Raw genomic sequence first — 26,670 nt, 5'->3', positions numbered from 1 at the left:
GACTCAGTTAAAATGCCATACCCAAAGACCTAGAAGGCCACAGATGGCCTCCAGGCCACAGGTTCCCCACCCCTGAACTAGACCAACTAAAGTAAGCATAAGATTAAAGGAGGAGAGGGAATCCTGTGAGATTCAAATGAAATGATGTAGATGGAAGCAATAATGAAAATCTGAATGTATACTTTGAAAAGTATAGAATAGTATCCAAAGCAGAGGGTTTCATTTTATCACAAATCCTTATCATTTATATTTAGAGCTTTATAATCTGTAAACTATTTTCATATCCATTTTTGTCATTTGATTCTCACATCCTTAGGGGGCAGATAGGGTAAAATTCATTATTCCTATTTTATATAGAGAGAAACTGATACTCTGGGGATCTAAGGGCCTTGACCAAGATTAGAGCTGTTTACCAGTACCCTGGGGATTCCAGTTCATGTTGCTAGTACTCTTCAGCCTGGAGAAAAGAGACTTTGAGAGGGTGACAAAGTACGTGAAATCTTTCTGCAAGTATATGGCAGGATTATATTTCCACATGGCTCTAAAATGCCGACCTAGGAAGAATGGTTAGAGAGGGAGATTTAGGCTTGGTCTACAGAAAAGCTTTCTAACCATCAGAGCTGTCCAAAAGAAGAATGAGCTCTCTTTGGAAGTAATGGGCTCCCTATAATTATAATTTACATTTCTGGAGCATTTTTCTATAGCACAACATGCTTTCCCCCAAAACAACCCTGGGAGAAAAATTGTCAGCAGTTAAGTGATTTGTTTTGGATCATATGTACCCAATCCAATCTAGGCATTTATTGTGTTCTTTATGTACAAAGCACTGGGGATATGAAGACAAACCAAGACAAATTTTAAAAATAAAAACAATCCCTTCTCTCAAGCAGATTATGAATTGGATGAGATGACTTCTTAGTTACCTTACCAGTCTGAGATTTGTGAATCTGTGATCTCTGATTCTTTTTTCTGCCTTTGAATAAGATTTAACCAAGGATGTAAGTAGGAAGAAAAGAGGAAGATGAGCCTCATTTTGGCCAAGTATGAGGTAGGGTAGTTAGAAGAAAATATCCTAGGCTTTATAAATGGGAAAACTGTATCTCAGAGAGGGGATGAGACTTGCTCATGATCATACAGGCAGTAAATAGCCAAGCTAGAACTCAAGGTCAGACCTTTCTCGACTTGGCAATAATGGGCCCAAAGAGGTGCCTGGGAAAGATCAGTTAAAAGATCCAGGAGGTGAGAGAAGCTCTTAGAAGTCAGACTGAGAAGATAAGACATTTTCAGGTTAAATAATTTGCATGGAAACAGATCAAATCCTCCAAGCTTAGGAATAAGACAGAAAGCTGTTGCTCAGACATGTTGTCCAATCCCTGAATATTGACTCTCAGGGATTCCTCCCTGATAGCTGAGAGGAAGTTCAGTCCTAGGCTTTCATTGTCCCAGCACTGAGTTTCCATGGGGATCTCATGCCCCAAGAGAGGCTAAATTTGAGCAGAAACACTGGCCACAGAATGGTGGGGAAAAGAAACTACCAGAGGATAGATCCCTGACAGGACTTTGAGGTCAGTGAACAAAATTCCATTGAGTTTGCTGCACCATGCCTGCTATGTGAAGAAGAAGATAGAGAAGCCTGTCCCAACCTTGGCCACACCTGTCCTTGGGGCCCATTCAAACCAAGAACCTGGGATGGAGAATGGGTATTTTTCATACTCCTGATTCCCACCCTGGGCAGGATAAGCAAGGCGTGAGGTTATTCTTGGTGCACATATATCCATTCCTATGTCCCTGACATGGTCTTTCAAGGCCAGAGTTCAGGGCCAGCTCTGCATGATGGGAAAAGCTCACTCTAAGAATTCTGTTCAGCTTCTCAACAGCAAAGAGGTCCCACGCTATAAGTCTCGGTGGTCTATCCGGAGCTTCCTACTTTCATCCTTGAGAAATTCCAATAAGGAGGTACAAACCATGAGTTTGCAGGGGTTGGGCAGCCTTCTGCTTCAACCTAAGAAGGTAAGAATGGAAATACTCACAGCTGTTGATGGAAAGTGTCCCCCAAAAGGATATCCCCACCAGTTCAGGATTTAAGGTTTAAGGCCACGATTGTTTCTCCCTGCCCTCCTCCCTTTCCCAACCACCTTGTTAAAAAAAAAAAAAGTCACTTCCTTATTCTTTCATGCTCTCCCTGGACATACACTACTTTCTTATTTAGCACTATCAAAAGTCTCTCTTTTATTTTTATCTTTTTTTTTAAGGCAATTGGGGTTAAGTGACTTGCCCAGGGTCACACAGCTAGTTAAATGTCAAGTGTTTGGTCTGAGGTCAGATTTGGACTCAGGTCCTCCTGACTTCAAGGCCAGTGCTCTATCCACTGCACCACCTAGCTGCCCCTTCTCTTTTATTTTACCCTATTTTTTTCCTCCCCCCACCCCCAACATCCCCCTAACATAGAATCACAGGTCTCAGAGTTAGAAGGTACCTCAGAGGTCATCTAGTTCAACACATGCCTGAGCAAGAATACCTACAAACTTAAATATTGAAATTCTAAATGGATTTTTAAAAATCTCACCAATTCAGATGTTCCCTCCAGTAATCCGGATTGCAACCTATTTCTTCTTACCCAATCTTATGTCACTCTTGTCCAGATCTCCCAAGAAGTTTGGCACAGGTGGTTCACCCTATATGCTAGAGGCCTCCCTTGCTTTCTCTTGACATAACACTGATAGCAGTAGAACATGAGTTGCTTATTGGATTTCTCCTGTTCTTGCCGCATGCTTATCTCATTTTTTTTTCACTTACTTGCTTAGATGACCTCCCTTACTCGAGTTTTTTTTCTTTGTATGTTTGTTATGTGTTATAGAGTGATCATACCTACACATGCCATTTCATTGTCCTGTGAGTGATATTCATTTTTAAATCTTCAGAAACTGTAATAGTCATTGGCTGAAAGCCATATAACAATGATGACAGAATATTACTATTAAAAAGATGGACCTTAATTTAAGGGGAATTAAAGGAGCTTTGCAACTTCTTGAGAGTAATTTAGCTCACTCTTGCTTTTAATACCAAAACTCATTATCCACTATCAGTATCTATCCAAGAAATAATTACGTATAGAGCTGGGCTCTATACATTGTTCTCATAACTACTTGTCATAATCTGGACAATAGAGACTATTCATTCACTTGGTTTTCTTATGTGGATATTTAAGCCAAAATCCTTTGAGTGCTTATGGATCTTCTCCAGAAGTCTGTGTAGTATTCTAGGGTTTCATGAAACTAAAATCTGCAAAGAAGAGCATCTGGAGGACTTCACCATCTACAGAGAATTACTCTTCAACTTAAAAGAGATCTCTTCCATTATAGTGGCAAACACCTTTGGTTGGCAAAAGTCATTATCATATCCGTTGTCTGGTAATAATCACCAGAGGATCATTGAATAAGGCTATCTGTTGTTATATTTTTGTTATATATTTCATGAACTCTTGAATAATTTTGATATATGCATGAAAGGTGCCTTTTAGGTAGTGTTTTGCTCTACTGAGTCAATAGTCAATAAATAGCAAGCCAAGTGAGCTCTTGAATTCACCAAAAGATCTTCTCCAGTCTAAGCATTCCCAGCTCCTTCAACTGATCTTTATGTAATTTGATTTCGAGACCCATCCAAGCCATTTTTTGGATAAACTCTATTTTGTCAATATTCCTCTTACAGTGTGTTATACGTGCAACAATTATATCATCTCCATTTCTTCTCTCCTCCAGCTTATATATCCACAGTTCTTTTAATTCATCTTCATAAGACAAGGTTCCAGACCCTCTTTCTGTCCAGCGAAAGGAGGAACTTGAGGGCACACAGGCAAACTTTCATCCCTTTACTATTTTGCTAAAGGCCTGACAGATCAGGGAAAAAATTCTGAGGGGAGCTGGTATTTTAGGTGGGAGGGGTCCAGAAGACAGTTTTAGCTTTGTAGAATATACAGAGCCTTCTGGTAAATCTTTAGCCAGAATACATTAAGGTCTTTCTCCTTTTCATCATCATTCCCTGCAGGGAGATCTGCTCCGGAACCAACTGTCAGACATGATGGAAAAATTGTTGCTTAAGGAAGAGGAGAACATTTTGGTACTTATGAGCATCATTGGTGAAATCCTGCATCGTCTGACTTTACAAGGTGCTGGCTCCAACAGCCTCAAGGTGGCAGAGAAGCTGTTTGACCTCTTTGATGACGTAGGTGTCAGGGCTAGGCAAAGGTGGGGGGGAGTTGCCCGGGGTCAGGGGCTAATGGGAAGAATTCAGCTCTTAACCTGAAGTGTCACTAAATCACATTAGCTTCCTGGAATAACAGGCCTTTCATTTATGGCTTGTCTAGAATACTTCACCTTGGCCCCAGGGTGTTACTTTGAAGTACTTTTTTTCTTCAAGACAAAACAGAACATTTTATTGATGCCCTTTGTCTTTACATCACAGTCATACCTGGAGGGAAAAAAAGCCACAACAAAATCTCTCTTTGCCATGAATTTTCCCTTGTGGGAAAAAAAAAACCAAAGAAAAAAACAAAAACAGGTACATTTGATAAAGTGACATTGTATAAAGCCTTGTCATCTCCTTTGGCTTTCTTCCATGAGGAAGAAAATATGCTTCTAGTATCTATTTCCTGAGGACTTCTTTGGTTTTCCTATTATTAATATTATCACTGATAGCTAATAATAGTATTTTTATTCATAAGTTGGTTTACAATTTTATTTATATATTATATATTTGTATAGTATATATACATATTTATCAACATTTATTATAATTATTTATAATTTATAAAGTTTATACAGTGTTTTACAGTGTATAAAGGACTTAACATATATTATTACTCAACATTCCTTTTAGCCGTCATTTAACTTATGTAGTGGTAATCATTATGCACATTATCCTTTGGTTTCTGCTTACTTTGCTATATATCAGTTCATATTAAATTTGCTATGTTTCTCTAAATTTTTCCTATTTTTCATTTATTACTGAATAACAATATTCTAGTCCATTCATAAACCATAGCTTTTTAGGTGTTCTCTAATCAATGAACACCTACTTTCTTTCTAGTTCTTTCCTATCACAAAGAAGTATGAATATGTTGGTGTAAGTTAGACTTCTTTCAATATTTGACTTTCTTAGGGTATATGCTTAGTAAAAACATTGCTGACTCAGAGAGTAGAAATAAGTTTTCTTGCATAATTCCAAAATGATATCCAATATGTTTGGACCAATTTACAGCCCAACCAAGATTGTATTTGTATGTATCAGTAGTTATTTCAACATTGACCTGCAATTTGGGGAGGAGATATATATGTTGTGTGTGTATTGTGTGTATACATATAATATGTGTGTATATATATATGATAAATGTTACATGCCTATATATAATATGCATGTGTGTATACACATATGGAGTGTGCATGTATGTGTGACCAAAAGCCATTCTCCATTGATAAATGGTCAAATATATATGTAAATAAGGATATAATATATATATGTATATATATGCATATATGTATATATGTACATATATGTATATATGCATATATATGTATATGTATATATATGTATATATGTATATATATGTATATATGTATATGTACTACACATATACCTATATAGTTTATGAGTTGTGGATATAATTTTTTGGCTTATGTTTGCTGAAATTATTCCCCCACTTCACAGTTTCTCTTCTTTGTCTACCTGCATTTATTTTATTTATGCAAAAGCTTTTTAACTTAATATTTTGTTATCTCCTCTTTCCTGGTTTTAAAAACAGTCATCAAGCATTTATTAAGTGCTTGCTGTGTTCCAGTCACTGCACTAAGCATTGGGGATACAATGAAAGTAAAATTAGTCCTTGTCCACTAGAAACTGACATTCTAATAAGGCAGGAAACACATGAACAGCGAGGTACATGCAAAATATTTATAACGGAGGTAGAAGATAACTTCAGAGTAGATGGTATTAGTAGTTGAGGGGGCTAGGAAAAGCCTTGTAAAGAAGGTAGAATCTGAGCTAAGTCTTTAAGGAAGCCAGAGAAACTAACTGGAAGATGCGAAGAGGAGCATCCCAAATACGGAGGGCAGCCAATGCAAAGCAAGGACACAGACAGGGGAGATGAAGTTCATGTGCAAATCAGAGCAAGTAAGATTGTAGCGTGCTCAGTGGAGAGTCAAGTATAAGAAGCCTGGAAAGGTGAGAAGAGACTAATTATGAAAAACTTTAAATTCTACAATTAATCATGGAGATAATAGGGGACCATTGGACTGAGTGCGGGGTTGACGTAGGTGCAGGAGGGAGAGGCATAACCCTTAGGAAATTCACTGTAGCCGCCTAGTGGAGGCTGGATTGGAGGAGTGAGCCTGGTCAGAGGGCTATCACAATAATCCAGTGGTGAGGGCCTGAACGAGGGCTGTGGATGTGTGCTAGGTCACAAGGGAACTTATACAAAAGACCTCGTAAAGTGGGAAATGGCAAAATTTGGCAGTAGATTGAATGACTGTGGTGTGAGACCAGGAGCCTGAGTGACTAGGAGAATGGCGATGCCCTCACCAGAAACAGGGATGTTGCTTCTCAGTTGCTGGTCCACTCCCCAAATGACTTTTTATTTATTTTGTATATATTTTGTACTCACTTTTAGGCATTCATGTTGTTTCCCCCATCAAAATTCAAGCCCCTTGAGGGCAATGAGGGTTTTTTGTCTGTTGTTGTTGTTTTGTGTTTATATTCCCACAGCCTAGCACAGTATCTGGTACATGGCAGGAGCTGAATGCATAATTATTGAATGAAAGAATGTTGCCCATGTGCCAACCAGTAGTAGCCTCTCACGGACTTGGATTCATGTTTATGAGGGCTGGTTTTTTGGTAAGCAGACCATGCATGGCTCAAGTCGCTGTGCCAGTGTAATACTGGAGACTTCTAAATTCAACCTGCTGTGATTACCCACAAGGTACTGTGATTACCGTATCAACTGACATGAGTAGACCGCAGCACAGAACCAGTAACGTAATTGAAACAGAAAAGGAAACCAAACATTAAAGTACTCAACCATTCCTCAAATAAGTGGATACCACTCTCCAATTCCCCAATATTTTGCCCTTTATGTATTTTCTTCTCTATATCTGGTGAAAACAACCCCTCCTGGCAGTTTTCTAACTTTCCTTTGGACCTCGATCACCAACTGTCCTGTCTGGGTCATCCTGTTCTCATTGGCTTACGAATTGAGAAACTGCTGTTCATCCTTAGGATTCTACTTTTTTTTCCTTCTCTATTCTTCTCACCATGAAAATGTCCCAAAAGAATGTGAATCTACCCCCTGCCCTCAGACTTGACACCTAGAGTCTCATGGGCTTTTGATGGGATGAGAGAAATTGTAAAACATACTAGGAAGTGTGTAATATCTCCTTTTTTTAAAAAAAAAACTCCTATTACATAGATTAATGATCATTTGAGCTCTGATTATAATGGTGGAAGGCTTTGTGGGAAAAAGAGCCTGAGCTGAAGAAAAAGAAGGATATTTTGAAGGCATTTGGAATCACCAAGTCCAGCAATTAAATTTAAGGAGGGGAATTTGGGGATGATTTAAGGATAATCTGAAGAAGTAGGATTCCATCCAAAGGAGGAGAAAGGTTTAAGTTGGAGGAGAAAGAGAAGGATTTATAGAAGATCCCAAGAAGCAGAACAAGAAGGATACAAAATAAAAGAGGAGAAAAGGAAAGAAGGAAAGATGGGTATGACTGTCAAGGTGCTGAGGTGAGAAAGCAGAGTTCAAGATAAGCGCAAGCAATGTGCCTCAGCAGTTCTTCAGAATAGCAGCTAGCAAGAACAACAAAGAATTGCAAATCTCGCTTCCAGGTCTCACTCAGAGCTGGGTGAATGTTGTACTGATCTACCTAGAATGCGCAATGGTTGTATTTCTGTGGCTGTTATGTATGCAGAAAGAATGGGTTACTCTCCTTCCTGGAAGAGAAGTTAACACTAAAGGGACTTCAAGGACACAAAACAAAGGAACAAAAACTTCGTTCCTTTGAGATATTCTTAAATTCCAGTCTTTCTATTAAAGGAACTTGTAGAACAGTTATCAATGAGAATGAAGTATCCCTTAAAAGGAAGAGCCAGGGGGCAACTAGGTGATGCAGTGGATAGAGCACCAGCCCTGGATTCAGGAGGACCTGAATTCAAATCTGGCTTCAGACACATAACACTTACTAGCTGTGTGACCCTGGGTAAGTCACTTAACCCCATTGCCTAGCCCAAAACAAACAAAACAAAGCAAAAAACCATACAATAAAAGGAAAAGCCAGAAAAAGAGCTTCAGTTTTGAATAAAAAACAAAAGGGATAAAATTAATCTGAAGAGGCAAAAGGAAATGATGACTGCCATCAAGAAGTGGGAAAGTGAAGGAATGTGACAGAAAAGAAAGAAGAAGAACGACCATGAAATACTTGGAGATGAGTAATCGATATGAGGATAGTCTCAAGGAGGATGGAGCTGTACCCTCTGCAGAAGAAGCAGCCTTTGTCCTCCAAGGAATGGTGTTGTAAATCCTCAGGGATAGTTGGAAAAGAGTTCACACACTAAGGGTGAGAGAAAGAAGAAGGAATAGTGGAGGTTGGTGACTCTTGTCTGAGGGGGTTTTGAGCCAACTATTCTCCAAAGCGATAATAATATTAAAGGGGTTAGCTAGTTTCCCATGCATCCCAGACATGAAGGAGAATCTCTGAAGACTTACTAAGATGTGTGAATACTGCACACTTCTGGTGATTAATTTGAGTACAAATGATATTACCCAGAGGAACCTAGAAGACATTGCTAAATATTACAAAATCGTGTACAAGAAAGCGATGGATTTCAGGGCACAGACGGTGTTTTCTTCAAAATGGAAAGACCTATTTGAGAAGTGAATAGTTTGATAAAGCCTATAATAAGGAGACATACACCTCAAATTTTGAGAAAGTAAATTCAGAGAAAGGATAGGAAGGACCTCGTGACTAAAATTTTACAAGGGAAGTTAGCCTAAGAGAATGGGAAGCTCTCAGTAATGAAATACTGAAGACTGAAAGTGAAACAATTCCCACTAGGAGAAAAGGAATTGTCTAAAGGAAGCTATGCTGAGGCATAGAAATTCACTCACCAATTTAGATTTTTAAAAGTCATGCAAAAAAGTAAGCATAGGTGACTTGAACAGTAATATAACTAGGTGTGGCAAGGCTCTACAAGAATACTGTCAGACACACTAAAACTCAGAAGGAGCTGAGTCTGTTAAGGAAACAAAAACAACAAAAAAAGGGGGGAAATTTTTAGTTATATTAAGGGTCAAGAGAAAGAAAGATGGGGTAAGATTGCTATTCGAAGGGGATGGAATGATGATAACTGATAACAGAGGAAAGGTAATTTATTTTGCTTCTATTTCCTCTGTCAAGAGCTTTGTACTGGGAAGGAAAAAAAAAGAACAAAAGAAAAAAAGGTCAGTAGGGAGTTGATATCTAAGATAAGTAAGGATATAGTAAGAAATCTCCTGCTGACCTTGTTCAGTTCAAGTCAGATGGCCCAGGTGACCTAGTGAAAGAACTGGCAAATGGGATTACTCAACCAGGGTCAGTAATTTCTATTAGCAAAGACAACATACATACATACATAATATATAATCTAATATATATACACACACCCTTAAGTATTTACAGATTATATATGAAATTAAAAAAACCAAGGTAAATCAGGGGGAGCAGTAGCAGCTAAGGGGAAATCAGGAAAGATTTCATGTAGATCAGGGATTCTTCACTTTTTTTTTAATGTCATAAATAACACCCTCTGGCAGTCTGGTAAAATCTGTGGACAACTTCTCAGAATAATGTTTTTAAATGCATGAAGTAAAATACGTAGAATTACAAAGGAAACTAATTATATTGAAATATAGTTATTAAAATTTTTTTAAAAAATTAAAAAGTTCATGGATCTCGGGTTAAGAACCCCTGATGTAGAGGTTGTTGTTTCAGGAGAGTTTTGAAGAAAACAAAGGCTTCTAAGAAGTGGAGGTGACCTTGGAGTGCATCCCAGGCATAGAGGCACAGTAGGTGCAAAGACACAGAGTTGTGAGATGGGGTGTCATGTGTGAGGAGCTGCAGAAGGCCAATCTGACTGGAGTATAGAATGGGGGGAGGGGAGTCATATATCAGTAATAGGCTTAGAAAGGTAGGTTAGAGCCCAACTTGTGAAGGGTCATAAATTCTAAAGAGGGGTTTATATTTGATGCTAGAGGCAACTGAAAACCATTGGAGTTTATTGAGTAAGGGAGTAAAACATGGTTAAGCTTGTGTTTCAGGAAGCCCACTTGGGCAACTATGTAGAGGATGGATTGGAAAAAGTAGGAACTTGAGGCAGTGAGATCAATTAGGACGCTACGCTCATGGAAGGTAGCTAGGTGGTGCAATGGGTAAAGTGCTGGGCTTGGAGTCAGAGACCAAGATTCAAATCTAGCCTCAGTCACTTGCTATGTTTGTGACCCTATGCAAGTCACTTAACCTTGTTTGCCTCAGTTTCCTCATCTGTAAAAGGAGCTGGAGAAGGAAATGGTAAACCACTCTAGTATCTCTGCCAAGAAAACCCCAAATACAGTCACAAAGAGTCAGACACGACTGAAATGACTGAACAATGACAAATCTTTATTGAATGAATTATAAAATGAATGCCTAGTCCAGATGTGTTATGATCATGACAGAGCAAGCCCAATGGGCCTATTAACTCCTTATTCTTGGAAGCTATGCTTTTTCTAACTCAAGAATCTTATAATTTATGACAAAGGAAAGTCATACAGAAATAAACATGCTTAAAAGGAGAGTAAGAAATATGCAAAGAAATCCAAGGAAAGGGTTATGAGATATTTTCAGAGGGAGAGATTGTTAAATGGAGCTGAAATCTACTTTTCACCATTTCCATTTAGCTGCCCCTAAACAATAGGTTTTCTAAACATGCCCTCCCCATATTGTATTCCTGAAGATTGTCTCTTAAAGGATTGTAAGAATATATATTCCTATTAAATTTCATCTTATTAGATCCAACCCAGTGTTCTAGCTTGTAAAGATTTAGGGAGAGGGAGGGGTCCTTTCTATATTTTCTAGTGTGTTAACACTTCCTCACTGCCAATTAAAACTTTGATAAGGATGTCGTCTATTAATTTGTCCAAGTCATTGATAAAGTGATTAAACAGCATATAGTTATGCAAAGATCCCTGGAACACTGTACTGGTGGCTTCTTTCCAAGAAGATGTCAAATAGTTATTGACTGTTCTTTGAGTCCAATCTTTCAAATAGGTCCAAATCCATCTAATTGTGTCATTATCTAGTTTACAAGCACACCCAAGACTTTATTAGTAAGTGGATCCCCCATCCCCAACTAATTTTGGTCTCAAAGTTAATGGCCAATGTGTGTTCTTTTATCCCATAGCATTTTCCATCCAATAGCACCATCTGCTATTCCCGTAATGACCACCATTCAAATCCCAATAGCAAAATGGATCCTCGTGGTCCATTCCTTTCTTATCTTCTCCTGGAGTCACAGCCACACTCTGAATGCAAAGCTCATATGCTAACTCAAACCTCAAACAAATCAGTGAGGATGAGACCATCTGCATTGTCCTTTATAAAAACAAACTATTGTGTTAGGAGCTGAAATAGAAGATTCTTTAAACAAAGGTTACACATCTATAAAGCTCCTACTGTGTATAGGGCCCCTATACAAGGTTAGATAGGATCTCATAAACCCTGCTCTCAAGAATCTTACAATCTATGACAAAGGAAAGTCATATAGAAATAAATGTGCTTAAAAGGAGAGTAAGAAATATGCAAAGAAATCCAAGGAAAGGGTTATGAGATATTTTTAGAGGGAGAGATTGTTAAATGGAGCTGAAATCTACCTTTCACCATTTCCATTGAGCTAGAAAAAATTACCATAACTTCCATAATTACAACTTTGAATAGCACAAATTTGAATATATGTGACCACTTCACAGGATTTATTATTCTCACTAATCAGAACATAGCTGTATACCCAGTTGTCTTAGTATTTTTCTGTGAAGTTAAGTGAAACAAATTAATCTTTTCTACATTTCTAATAGTTTGAAGACAGCTATTATAATCCCAAGTTGTCTTCTTTCTGTAGCCTAAACATGTCCAGTTTCTTCAATTCAATGCACTATGGCTTGGTTTCCAGTCCCCTCCACCTATTGGTCTCCCTCCTCTGGATACCCTTCACCTTATCAATGTCCTTCCCAAAATTTGGTGTCCAGAACTGTCCATAATACTTTAGCTATGTTCTGAATAGGGTAAACAGTCAGACTATTACTTCCATTTCTGTCTAAGATCGCATTCCTATTTTTCAGCTGCCATGTCCCGCTATTAACTCTTATAACTTGAAGTCATATCTTTCCCCCATGGATCATTGCCTAACCACTATTTTAAATCAGTTTTTGTTTTCCCAACACCCAGAAAGAAAAAATCCTACCTGTCAATGCTAAATTAAGCCCAAAGTCCATAGGTGGCACCATTGTATTTGCCCTTTCAAACCTAACATCCAATTTTAGTAGATCTGTCCTCCTCAGGAGAGAGACGAGGTTCGAGGAGAAGCCATCTTCCTCTATGGAGACGTGATCTATAGTGGTGGGAAGAAGTATGAGCAACAATTGAAGATACATGCTTTTCAGTGCCTGGTTCCTCTCCTCTTCCATCTGGCTGACCCATGCCCAGAGGTTGTTGTGGTAAGAATGGATCATTCACCTGGGACTTCCTAGGAACCTCTTGTGAGCCAACTTGTGAGCTCAGCTACTCTGTGGGAAAGATAGAAAGAGGAGGAAACAAAGTCTCTGTCCCTGAGGTAATTCAAAGCTTACATGGGAAGAGAAGATCCACTCACAGACAGCTGAGAAAGGTACATCATATATTTTGTTGTTGTTCAGTCATTTCAGCGTGTCTGACACCTCATGACCCCATCTGGGGTTTTCTTGGCAAAGATACTGAAATGGTTTGCCATTTCCTTCTCCAGCTCGTTTTGCAACATCATATATGTCAAAATTCAGATGTTTGTCATCTACTGAAGGAGTCCACACATGAGAGCCATTATGGTGGGTCAGAATAGCCAAGGAAGAGTTCCTAAGGAATGTTGCCTAGGCTTTTGGCTGAGCAATAGCGGGTAGAAGGCCATTCTAAATAAAGAGAGTGACGGGAGATTATGAAAGAGGGAAGGGTTGTGGAAACCAGAGCTACAGAGCTGGGGCTGGGGACAGAGGCTCTTTGACCGAGGAAGTCCACTTCCTCCCCTTCCTGCTCCCCCAGTCACCCATTAGAATCCCCTCCAGTGCCTGAAAGGAGACCTAGTATACCAGGCTCCCAACAATCACTTGGTGTCTTGCAGCAGCACTTCCTGTTATATAAACCTTTTCATTGTTGGTTTTTCAGTTGTGCTCAGGAAGGAGATAGGGAGCATGGGAAGTGACGAGATTGGGAAGTTGGTGGTAGGGATGAGGAAGACTATGATGAGGTCTGAAAACCAAGACTCTGACATGATATTTCTCTGCTTTCTCCTGGTAGAAGACTAAGTCCACATTCATGCGTCTTGCCATATTACTCAACTGGGGCTTTCGAAAAGAACTGTTCAACGCATTGGCCTGGCGTGAGGGTCTGGGAGCTGAGAAAGACATTTTTCTCTACATGGTGAGAGGAGTAAACTTTCCTTCTGGAATTTCAGCATCTGTGTGGTCCGGGGTAGAGGTAGTTAGGAGCAGCGGACCAGGGCCATAGATTTAGAGAGATGATTTTCACATCGGACATTCTTCTGCAATCGTTTTATTCCTAACAGTCTTTTATGGGGAGGAAACAGTACAGGACAGAGTTTAATAGGTCCATCTTGTCCCTCTTTAGACATTATCTCTCTCTTAAAGCAGCCTTTGTCTGCTGTTGGCTTATTTTGAGCTTACAGTCCCCTGAGCCCTCCAGATCTTTGTCTAATATAGTTGTCCTGGCAAACTTTCTTCATCCTGTTCTTATGCGCATAAGTTTTGAAGTCAACTGTAGCACTTTGCATTCTTCTCCATTAAATTTCATTTTATTTGACTTAGTCTATCATTCTTTTTTGTAAATTTCTTTATTCGTTTTAAATTTAAATACAAAATGAGAAAAGGAAAAACAGAACATTTCCATGTACACAGCAGAATATGAGAGGATTCAGTATAAAACAATAAATGTCCATGTCAAGAAAACCTATATGATAAATACTATAAATTGTTTTCAAAGCTACTCAGCTTTTCTTTGATTATTTCTAGGTTTTCTTTTGTTCCATGCTATGTACTTTTTACCTTATTTTTCCCTCCCTCTCCCTACCCCCTGCCCTAAAGAAGGCTACAATTAAATGCAGATAGATATAGATACAGATATATCTATAGAAATATCTATAAGCATTCACATACATACACATATATACTCATACACATGTGTGCAAGCTGATACTATACATATTTCCACTTGTCATCTCTTTCTCTGGAGGTGGATAGCATCTTCCTTCATTGGTCCAAGTCTTTCCAAGGCTTTTTAAATCAACCAGCTCATCATTTCCTTCACCACAGCAGTATTCCAACACAATCACAACCTGTCTGAGAGATTGTCTGTGAAAGTTTCCCAAGTTTCTGCATTCCTTCTATTCTTGGCTACTTTGGTTTTATTTATACAAGAAAATTTTAATTTAAAGTAATTAAAATATCCATTTTACACTTCAACAATGCTCCCACCTTATAATATAGTTTAAAGGCCATTTGCTGAATCTCTTTCCTTTACATCTTTTTCCCTGGTTTCTTTGAATTGCTGACCTTTTGTTCTTGAAATGAGCTTTGCTATTATTTTTTTTCCAAATCAGTAAGATGGTTTTTTTAGTAATTTAATTGGGATGCCATTGAATAAATAGATTATTTAGGTAAAATTGTCATTTTTTGTTATATTAGCTTTACCTACCCATGAACAATAAATATTACTCCAATTATTTAAATCTAACTTTATTTGTATAAAAAGTGTTTTATGTTTGTGTTCATGTACTTCATGTGTCTGTTTTAGCAGGTATACTCAGGTATTTTATATTGTCTAGTTATTTTAAATGGTCTAAAACAATATTGAATAATATTGGTGACACATAGCATAATTTCCCTACCTTTCTCTTTTAATTAAATCTATTTGAGCTTTAACTTTGTCTGAGAGCATGATTATTATCCTTGCTTTTATTATGTAATAAATTCTGCTCCAGCCCTTTATTTTATCTTTGTGTGTATCTCTCATTTTTATTGTGTTTCCTGAAAACAAAATATCGTTGAATTCAAATTCTTAATCTGCTATCCATTTCCATTTTATGGGTAAATCCATCCCATTCATATTCTAAGTTATAATTACTTCTTGTCTATTTCCCTCCTTTCTATTTTTCCTCACTATCCTTCTCACCCTATTTACCCTATCCCTTCTTACTCCTCTAATTTATTTCTACCTGCTACTTTGCCCTCCTATTCCTTAACCTATCCAACCTTCTGAGTCTCCCTCCCTTATCCTCTTTTCCATCCCATCCCCTAGGCTTCTTATTTCTTTCTGAATTTAGAAGACTTTTATGCCCTTCTACATATATATGTTCTCTCTTTCACCCATTCCTGATGAAAGTAAGGTTCCAGTACTACCTGCTCTCCCCACTCCCCACTTGCTTCTTCTATGTCAGTTCTTCCCTTCAGGCCTCATTTGTATGAGATAATTACTCCCTTTTATCTCTCCCTATACAGTTTTATTTTTTTAGGATCACCCCATCATACACAGCTCAGCCCAAGCCTTTCTTTCAAACTACCCAAATAACGACAGTCATAAGAGCACTGATGACATTTTCACATATAAGAAGTAAACAATTTGACCTTGTTGAGATTCTTTTAATTGATCTTTAATGTTTACCTAATGTTTTTCCTGGATCTCATATGCCAAATTTTCCATTAAGTTGTTTTTGACATAAATACCTGAAAGTCTTTCAGTTTATTAAAGTCCATGTTTTCTTTCCATTCAGGATTATATTTAACTTTGCTGGGTAAGTTACCCTTGGTTGTAACCCCAACTCTTTTGCCCTATGAAATATAGTATTTCAAGACCTCTGGTCCTTCAATGTAGTAGCTGGTAAGTCTTGTGTAATCCTTATTGTAGCTCCATGATATTTAAATTGTTTTTTTTCCTTGTTGCTTGCAATATTTTCTCTTTAACCTGGGACTTGGCTCTGATATTCCTGTAAGTTTTCCCTCTGAGATCTCTTTTAGGTGATGATTGGTAGATTTTTTCTATTTCTGCTTTGCCTTCTTGTTCTAGAACTTCAGGGCAATTTTCCTTAATAATTTCTTGAAATATCATATCAAGATTTTTTTTATTGTACCTTTCAAACTATTCTTATATTGCCTGTCCTCAATCTGTTCTCCAGATTAATTGTTTTTCTGATGAGATGTTTCACATTCTCTTCAATTTTTTCATTCTTTTCACTTTGTTTTATTACTTCTTGGTGTCTTAGAATGTCATTAGTTTCCCCTTGCCCAATTCTAGTTTTCAGGGAATTTTTTTTCTTAAGTTTTTTTATTCTATATTTCCAATTGGTTGACTTTCTTTTCATAATTTTCTTGAATTGCTCTTATTTTTTTCCTAATTTTTCCTTGATCTCTCTTATTTAATTTTTAAAGTCCTTTTTAAGTTCTCCCAAAAGCTCTTTTTGGGCTTGGGACCATTTGATGTTTCTCGTTGAACAGGAAGTGGGTTTTTTAGCTCCACTATCTTCCTCTGACTATGAATCTAGATCTTCACTATCCCCAAGGTAGCATCTATGGTTGGATTCTTTCTCCTTTGTTTACTCCTTTTCTGTTTTATTTTATTTGTAGCAGTTATTAATATGATCAAGTTCTAGTCCCAAGGTGTGGGGAGTGATGCCTCAAGGCTCAGGTTCTTCTTGCTGCTATTTCTTGGGCTCTATCCTGGGGCCCAGCCTTGGGTCCTCCCCTTAACCCCAGGCCACAGTGAGGGCTCCCAACCGAATCGTCCTGCAAACGTTCTTGCTCACTGTGGTTCCCTCTGGTGGCTGCAAACTACAGCTGTCCTCTCTGCCCTGGAGCTGACACCAGGGACTCTGCTCTCCTGCAAGTGACCACAGCCAGCAGCCTCCCCATCCTTCTGCTACTGCATTCACCAAGCATGTGCTAGCTCCTTCTCCCCACAGCTTGGCATCCCTCAACAGTGGAAGGGCCTTCAGTCTTCTACTCAGCCATCAGACCCCCACACTGTCTGCAAGATGAAAGTGTCCAAGGCTGCCTCCCAACCACAGTTGCCCCAGGCCTTGTCATTTGTTGATTCTGCAGAGTCAGCCTGGACGTGTTTGCACCCCACTCAGGCCAAACCTCTGCCCCTGGAGACTCAGTCTTTCCTGGGCTCTTCTCAAGTTGTCTTAGGAGGGCAACTGCTTTACCCCGACTCCTATTTATTTCTGTTGCTTTACATTCACTCTGAGGCGATGTTCTGTCTTTTGTTTGTGGAGGAAATTTGGAGAGCTAGAAGTTTTCTGACCTCCTCTGCCATCTTCCTAGAATCTTCTCTGATTTAGCCTGTCATTCTGATCTGATCAGAACTTGTTGGATTCTCTGGCATCTGATGTGTTAGTTCTCCCTCTTTATTTTATTTCATGTCCTCCGTAAATCTGATAAGTATCCATTTATGCATTTATTCAAGTCATTAATAAAAATCACTAAATTCTAGTAATAAAAATTGCTAGTCTCAGCTCTATCACCGACCGCCTACACAACCTTGAGGAAGCTACTTTGTATAGGTGGCAGTATCATCCATGACCTCCTGACCTCCCAGGACTGTCATGAGTCAGGTGACATAACGAATATGAAAAGTCCTCAGGAAACCATAAAGTTCTGTATATGTATGAGGGATTGCTGTTGTAGCAGAACACTTAATATGGTCCAGCCCAGACCTAGGTACTGTGAGAGATACCCTATACTTCCATGCTAGTGGAGGCACAGATATAAATAGGATAAAGTCATCGACTTCAATAAGCTTACAAGGATAATATGTAGGGAAATATGACACATATAAATGAGAATGATCAAAATTAAAATGTGGTAAGTCCATAAAGGAGTGAGGTATTGCAGGATACAGCACTTGGGAGTCAGGAAGGATCATCTTCATGAGTTCAAATCCGGCCTTAGACATTTGCTAGCTGTGTTACCCTAGGCAAGTCACTTAACCCTGTTTGCCTCAAGTTTCCTTATCTGGAAAATGAGCTAGAGAAGGAAATGGCAAACCACTCCAATATCTTTGCCAAGAAAATCCCAGATGGGGTCACAAAGAGTCAGACACAACTGAAATAGCTCAACAGCAACAAAAAAGTGCATAAAGGGAATGTGAAGTGCTGGGAGATGGGAGACATGATTTACCTGGATGGCAATAAGGGAAAGTTGAGGGGAAGTCACTTGAGCTGTGCTTTGATGCTATGATTTCCCACTGAGAAGTCTGAGAGTCTATGACTCTATAAATTATGAGAATAGATCTTTATGCCAAAAATGATGCTGGTCACAATTGTGTGAGGGGTCCTTTTCCATCCCTTAATCTATTTAATTCAACAAATATTTATTGTGTAACTTATATATATGCAAAGTACTATACTGCACAAGGATGGTAGCACAAAGTTAAAATGTCTTTGCCCCCATGGAGTTTTACTGTCTGATCAGAATATAAAATATGGAGATAACTAGAGTATACAGTAATACATGGCATATATAATAGAGTTATGCAGATAAAGTCCTATGTGAAGTATAGTAGATTTTACTCCAGCTCTTTATTTTAACTCCCTGTGAATCTTTATGTTTCAAGTGTATGTCTTATAAATAGCATACCACTGTAACCTGCTTTCTGCTCCATTTTTCTGTCCTTTTTTGTTTTATGGATAAGTTCATCCTATTTACATTCAGAGTTGTAGTTATTAATTATGTATTCCCTTACATACTATTCTTTTAGAATTAATCACCTGTCTTCCTCATTCTGTCTCTAAAAAAAAAAAAAAGCAAGGTGGTGGGAGAAGAGTGTACTCAGGAAGAATATTCTACAACTGATTAAGGCAACTTCTGTTCCCTTGCCCCTCTTCCCTTCTCCTCATTCAGACCTCAATCACAAATTCTTACCTTTCTTTATTTTCTCTTGAAACGCTTTTCACAACTCCCCCTCCAAGCTTAAAGTTTATTTTGCTTATGATTAATCCCTTTCTTAATCTTCCCTCCCTCTTATTTCCCCCTCTTTCCTCTTCCAGTTCCTTCCTTTTACTCTATTGGCTGTATTCTATACCAAATTCTGTGTGCTTGTCTTCTACCCTCTTTTGACCAGTTCAGATGAAGGAGAGGTTCAAATGACACCTAATCCCCACACCTTTCCTTATTTGTATAGACTTCTCCTTGTGTCTTCCAATTACTTGAGATACTAAGTTCCCTGACATTTCTCCCCCAAAGTACTCCTTTCTCCCCTCTCTTTTCTTTCTTCTTTTAATATCATCAAAACCTAACAAAAGCACCCCAATGGTCTCTGTCATATTTAATACTTTATATGACCTTTGATGATGTTAAGGTTCTAAAGGGACATTTGTATCATTTGCTAGAAAGCAGACGCTTTATCCTTGTATAGTCTCTTCTGATCGCTCATGTGTATTTGCCTTTTTATGTTTCTCTTGACTCCTATGTTTTGCTTTTCAAGATTTCTACTCAGTTCTGATATTTTCATCATGGATGTTGGAAGCTCTCTACTTCATTAAAGAATTTTTCCCCTCCTCCCCTTTTAGAGATTATATTTAGTTTTGCTGGGTAAGCAATTCTTGGTTGTAAGACTTTCCACCTCGCTCCTTTATGGACTTACTACATTTTAATTTTGATCATTCTTATTTATGCATGTCATATTTCCCGACATATTTTCCCCCTTGAAATACCTTATTGCAAACTCTTCACTTCTTTAAAGTGATAGCTGTTGAATCTTGTGTGATTCTGATTGTGATTCCTTGGCTCTTGGATTCTTTCTACTGTTTGTAGCACTTTTTGTTTGATCTGGCAACTCTGAATTTTGATTATAATGTTCCTGGAAGTTTTCCTTTTCTTTCAGGAGATGATTTGAAGATTCCGTTTTCATAATACCCTCTTGTTTTAATAGGTCTATGCAATTTCCTTTCATGATTTCTTGAAATATTATATCCATTGTATCATGGTTTTTGGGTGGTACAATGATTTTTAAATTCTCTCCTTAATCTGTGTTCCAGGTTAGTTTTTTTTTTTCTAATAAGAGATACCTTACATCTTCTATTTTTTTTTCAATCTCCTAACTTTGCATCTTGTTGTCTTATGGAGTCAATAGCTTCAGTCTGGTCCATTCTAATTTTCATGGAGTATATATTTTTTTCATTTTCTTTAATATAAATTTATTTATTTTTAGTTTTCAACATTCATTACCACAAGTTTTTGAGTTCCAAATTTTCACCCCATCTCCCCCCTCTCCCCACCCCAAGATGGCATGCATTCTGAATATCCCTTCCCCTAGTCTGTCCTCTCTTCTATCTCTCTCCCCTTCTCTTATCCCCTTCCCCTTCTATTTTCCTGTAGGGCAGGATAGACTTCTTTACCCCATTTCCTATATTTCTTATTTCCCAGTAGCATGTGAAAACATTTTTTTTAAACATATGTTTTTAAAACTATGAGTTCCAAATTTTCTCTCTTCCTCCCTCCCCACCCACCTTCATTGAAAAGGCAAGCAACTCAATATAGGTTGTATATGTGCAGTTATGCAAAACACGTCCATGGTAGACATGTTGTGAAAAACTAACTCTATTTCCCTTAATCCTATCCTGTCCTCCCATTTATTCTATTCTTTCTTTTGACCCTGTCCCTCCTCAGAAGTATTTACTTCTGATTACCCCCTTTCCCAATCTGCCCTCCTCTCTATCCTCCCCCTGCTCTCTTGTTCCCTTCTCCCCCTATTTTCCTGTAGGGTAAGACATACCCAGTTGAATGTGTATGTTATTCCCTCCTTAAGTCAAATCCTATGAGAATAAGATTCACTCATTCCCTTCATCTTCCCCTGTTTCCCCTCCACTGTAAGAGACTTTTCTTTCCTGTTTTTTTTTGTGAGATAATTTACCCCATTCTGCCTCTCCCTTTCTTCTTCTCCAAGTATAATCCTCTCTCATCCCTTAATTTTATTCTCCAGATATAACCCCTTAATCTTCAGCTCACCCTGTGCCCTCTATCTATCTATCTGCATATACATACATATAATTTTTTTCCTCCAACTACCCTAATACTGACAAAAAGTCTCATGAGTTATAAATATCGTCTTTCCATGCAGGAATGTAAACAGTTCAATCTTAATAAGTCTCTTACGATTTCTCTTTCCTGTTTACCTCTTCATGTTCCACTTGAGTCCTGTATTTGAAAGTCAAATTTTCTATTCAGCTCTGGTCTTTTCATCAGGAATGCTTGAAAGTCCTCTATTTCACTGAAGGACCATATTTTCCTCTGAAAGATTATGCTCAGTTTTGCTGGGTAGGTGATTCTTGGTTGTAATCCTATCTCCTTTGCCCTCCAGAATATTATATTCATGGAGTATATTATTTAGATAAGGTTTTGTACTTGTGTTAAGCTGTTAATTCTCCTTCCAAGTCTCCCTCCAGAGTTTCATTTCTTTTCCGATTCTCTCCATTAACTCTGCCATTTCACTTATAATATCAATGTTAACACTTCAAACAACAACAAAAACAAACTCTTGCTTCATTTTTCTTTGAATTCTAATTGACCTTGTGGTCAGGCTGTTTTTCTTTAAGACTTTGCTCTCAGGTGCTCTGGAGTTTTTCTTTTCTTTGTTTATGTCTTGGTAATTCCTGGCACCTTAATAGCTCCTTATGGTGGGAGTTTTGTTTTTATTTATACATTCTTCCAGGTGTGTTTTCTTAGGTTGCACACTGTGGTAGGGTCAGGCTCTGCGCACTTCTAGAGGGAATGTCATGGCTTATATGTTCTGAGTCTGTTTTATCTGGAGACTTGCTGCTCTACTGAGTGCCGAGTACTTACAGGATTACAGGGGCAGCTCAGGCCAAGGAATCATACATTTCAATTTGGTCTTATGTGATTTGATCTAAGCCATACTTGGTTTGCTGTTCTCTTGGATTTTCCACACTCTAGACCCCAGTTTGAGTCTACAACATAACTACAGACTTGCCTCTCAGTGGGCTTCCAGTATGCAATTACTGTCCCTAGGCCTTGTCAACCATGCTTGTTTGGTTTCCCAGGTTCAGGATAGAGCTGCAGGCTTAACCCTGGCAAGAACCCAGAGGCTGAATTTGAGATCCCTTTTTTGGGGTCAGAGGAGCAGAGCTACAGACCGAGCCCTGCTCCTTAATTCCTGACCCGGTTATTTGCCTGATGACTAAATTCATCATCTTGGGCTAGAAAAACCAAAATGAACCAATATGGTTTTTTTCCCTTCTACCTCTTGATCCCTCCTCACTCGGGCACCCTTCTCGGATCTTTGTTGAAGTAGTTGTGGGCTGTATTACTTCCTCCTATTCTGCGGTAGTTGCTAGTCCTTAAGGGAGGAAGATTCTTACCAATGGGGGCAGGAGTAGGGGTGGGGAGGAAAGATTTCCACAGCCAATTATGTTGGAAATATACTTCAAAGAATTGATAGGAGTTCAAGTGCCTCCCCAGAGCTTTGGTTTCTTATGGTGTCAGTCTGCTATGACCTGCTTCTGCTTGGTTATTACCCATTGTTATAGTCATGGACTGGGTCTGTCATACCCACTCCTGACTCAGCTATGACAATGAGACTTAGGCATGGAGGATTAGATGAGCCTGATGCATGAGAGGGATGGAAAGACCAGTCTGGTTCAAGTGCAGAGTGCACACAGGGGAAATGAAGGCAAGTGAGAAAAGGCTGCAAAGATAAGTTGGGGCCCGTTTGAGGAAGGTTTGGAGTCTGAAGTAAACATGATCTACTCACTCTCATGACCTCACCTTTAGGCCCCTTCCTGGTGTCTTCTCCCTTCTTATACAGTGAGCATCTCGTGTGTTCAGTTTTTCAGGGTCCCCCAAACTAAACAGCGATTCGTACTCCAAAATTATACACCTCCACTCGCTCATTCAAAGTTTCAGCCAATCAATGATATTAATAACCATCTCTAACATTTTAAAGGCTTAATAATTTACAAAATACTTCCCATTCTTTCCCAACAGCTCTATGAAGGAGAGAGAGCAAGGATTATTAACCCAATTCAGATGAGGAATTGAGGCACAGGACAAGGGAGTTGTTTTGCCAGAAGCCATGTAGCTCTTGTCAGTGTGAGAACCAAGACTGATCATTCCATTTAATAAGCATTTATTAGGCACCTATTATGTGTCTGATATTGTTCTAGATAGGGAGTTTCAAAGAAAAAATGAAAAAATTCTCTACTCTCAACGAGGTTACATTTTGCCAGATGACATTAATAATAATATTAACTCACATTTTTATGTTTTAAAATTTACAAGATGCTTTTTTTCCACCATACCTCTGTAAATGATGTAGTTTATTATTATCCTCACTTCATATATATAAAGAAAAGGAGGCCCGGAGAGGGGATATGTTTTGCCCCTAGTCACCCTGCACCAGGGCTTAACTCTATGTCTTCTAATTCGAGGTCTCCTACGTTTGCCTCTATGCCACACTTCTTTTTGCTCCAGGTGAAGGCAGATTGAGTTGCTGGTAAACCTAATAATATTCAGGTTTGAATAACTATTATCATATATACATTATTACAGCTTAATAGGCTTCCTCTCCCCTCATGTGGATTTGTCTGAAAAGAGAAGTGTGGAGGGGGCTGTATGTGTTTCAGAGAAATTAAGTGCTAATAGTGGAATTTCTAGCTCCATATTTAGGGCAAAACCTTTGATAGGTCCCTTCATCTTGTCTTCACCCTGTAGAAAATATTCCACTTCTTGATGGACAGGCCAACTGGGTCTAGAGGCAATGATGGATTTTCAGCTATGCATCATCAATGTGGAAATAGCCTTAAAGTTAAGGGAAATGGTTGTCTCTTCTGAGGAACTGACAAATCTCTCCTCCTCTATCTGTTCATCCATTTGACTGGAGCTTAAAGTTAGAGTTATGAGTTGCTAGGACTAGAAGGGACCTTGGAGGTCATCTGATCAAAAAAGTCACATAGAGGTGAAAGGGATCCCAAAGCTATCTACTTCTACACAGCCCTGACAAATGGGGAGGGAGGAGGGGAAGGCATGCGCATTACATCCTAAGGCAGCTCATCCCACTTTGGGGCCAGACTCTTTATCACTGGGACGCTTTTTTCTTTCATCAAGCCTAAATCTTCTTCCATGTAAGAGGAGACCCATTGCTCCTACTTCTGCTCCAGGGACCCAGCAGAACAAATCTAATCCCTCTTCTTATGACACCCCTTTATCATGTTACCTCTAAGTGTTTTCTTTTTCAGGAAAAGTGTCCCCACTTCCTTGTCCCAGAGCGCGATGATTTCAATCACCTTATTTTTATTAATTTCCTGGACAAAATCCAAAGCTTTAGTTTGACAAATGGGGAAACTTGAGGGCCAAGGAGGCAAAGGAACTTGCCTAAAGTTTCACACAGTTGGAATTTCTAGCAGGGAGATGCATACATAGGAAAGGTGGGGTTGAGTTGCCTCCTCCCCTAGGCTTGTGGAAACTGGGCAAGAAGGGCTGCCAGTCTCAGATGCCAGAAGCCTCTGATGACCTTCTCATCTTTCTTCTTCTTCTTCCCAGGTGGAGAGCAATTTTGGAGAGTACCATTTGTTCCTCCTGCAGGCTTTTATGTACGTCAAGAGCCCTCAGAAGAACCTCCAACAGGCAGCCATGAAGTTTATTGGTGAGCCTCATCCTGCTTTGATCATCTTGGGTCATCAGGCCTCCAGCCCTCCCCGCAGGATCTCACTAGAGTCCTCATTGCCTCTGGTCCCTCATTCTGAGGCTCACTGAACATATGCATCCTCCACATCCCAACCCTGGCCTGCACCAGGACCAATCGTGCCTAAGCTGAAGTGGGCAGAGATGTGCTCTCCCCGTGGGGTTGGGCTCCAGGCTTTCTCTCAAGGTTAGAGCTAACATCCATATTTGTAATTGGGCCAGGAGATTCTGCGGTCACAATCCTTCACTGAGGAGGGGGTTCCTGGGCCACAAGAGAAGGGTCCTGGCTCCAGCTCATAGCTGCAGACGTGAAAGCCTGGAGTTGCCTTCTCACTCACGTCCAGGCTGTTGTCTTCCTTGTGCTTTAGGTGGAATGCTTCAGGAGTATTTTTCTGATCTCTGCTTTTATTTGAACAAGTCAGATGTGAAGCTACTGACAAAAAGTAAGCTGTAGTCTCAGATGTTTACTCTCTAAGTTTGGGGTGGGGAGAAGAGACTCCAACAGACCAGACACGGGAATCAAGTGAAACCAAGAACCTCCCAACGCCACAGGGCAGGGGCTAAGTCTCCTCCTCAGATCTTGGACTCCCTGAGGACAAGTTCCCAGAGTAAAGTGATGAATAGAGTGCCCCTAAGAGATGGGTCTATATCTTTTCTTCTGACCAGGAGTGTCTGTAGGATGAAGGTTGTGTTTCCCTCTTGTATCAAGGGCTTCCACAGGACAGGGGCACGTCCCTCTCTCAGAATAGAGGCTCTCTGAGGGTTGAGACTGCATCTCACTCCCTCAGACTACAGGCATGGTCTTGAGTTTTCTCTCTCAAGCTGTGGGCTCCCTAATAACAGGAGCCTTATCTCTCCCTCAAATCTAGGGTTCCCTAGCTACAGAAGCTATCTCCTTTGTTGTCTGCATCTTCTCCCAATAAAGTCTTGAGCACCCTTCTCCCCTAGCCTTCCTTTCCAAGTATTTTTATATTCAAGTTTCTTCTTAGGACCAATCATCACCAAATCTTGTTTCTCTCCACCTCATCTTGGGCTCTCCATAACCCTGATAAAGAACATTAGAGATCAGTTTTCCACCTCTTCTCGACCTTCCCCTTTTAGATTTTGAAGAGCTTCGAAGGGACCAAGACCCCAACATCAGAAAGTTCTACCTGAACTATTCAGAAGACATCTATGAGCTGTCCAAATATGTGGCCTGAAGCTTCAGTAATTTGCCTTTTGTGTTTTTTTTAAAAAAAAAAGTCATTGGTTTTATCATTCATTCATCAGTAGCAAAATAAAAGTTGAGTTTAATTCAACAAGCATTTATTAAGGACTTACCTACGTGCCAGCACTGCATTGGGTGATGGAAAAATGACAAGGTAGAAGTGAGACATGATCCCAGATGCCATGAAACACACATTGTAGTAAGTGGGCCATGACCAGATAGATGTGATAAACCATAACACGTACCAAATGCCTCTGAGAGGCACCAAACAAGGGGCAGTCTGAAGTCCAGGGGAAAGGGGGCTTTTCCTAACCAGGAGAACCAGGGAAATCTTTTTGGAAGAGGTGGCATTGAATCGCATCTTATAGAAAGGATGGAAATACAATGGGCAAAGCAGGCAAGGGAGGGCATCCTAGTTAGTAGGGCCCATCATAAGTTCAGTACAAGGTGG

General features: G+C 39.3%; 1 protein-coding gene across 1 annotated transcript in view; it reads left to right on the top strand.

Moving 5' to 3' along the window:
• Nucleotides 1-26,274, top strand: part of LOC110214418 (maestro heat-like repeat family member 5) — a 122,862-nt gene extending 96,588 nt beyond the window's left edge. Inside the window, exons 20-26 of the mRNA XM_078151957.1 lie at nt 1,867-2,010; nt 4,045-4,221; nt 12,617-12,772; nt 13,602-13,724; nt 24,872-24,974; nt 25,381-25,455; nt 26,114-26,274. Of these exons, the coding sequence (XP_078008083.1) occupies nt 1,867-2,010; nt 4,045-4,221; nt 12,617-12,772; nt 13,602-13,724; nt 24,872-24,974; nt 25,381-25,455; nt 26,114-26,211 (876 nt within the window). The 3' untranslated portion in view covers nt 26,212-26,274. The remainder of the gene's footprint in view (nt 1-1,866; nt 2,011-4,044; nt 4,222-12,616; nt 12,773-13,601; nt 13,725-24,871; nt 24,975-25,380; nt 25,456-26,113) is intronic.
• Nucleotides 26,275-26,670: the final 396 nt, after the last annotated feature.

Source organism: Phascolarctos cinereus, unplaced genomic scaffold, assembly GCF_003287225.1.
Source record: "Phascolarctos cinereus isolate Bilbo 61053 unplaced genomic scaffold, phaCin_HiC Scaffold_4;HRSCAF=312, whole genome shotgun sequence".
Classification (NCBI taxonomy): Eukaryota; Metazoa; Chordata; class Mammalia; order Diprotodontia; family Phascolarctidae; genus Phascolarctos; species Phascolarctos cinereus.
Note: the sequence above shows the minus strand (reverse complement) of the source record. Positions and strands in the feature narration are given on the sequence as shown.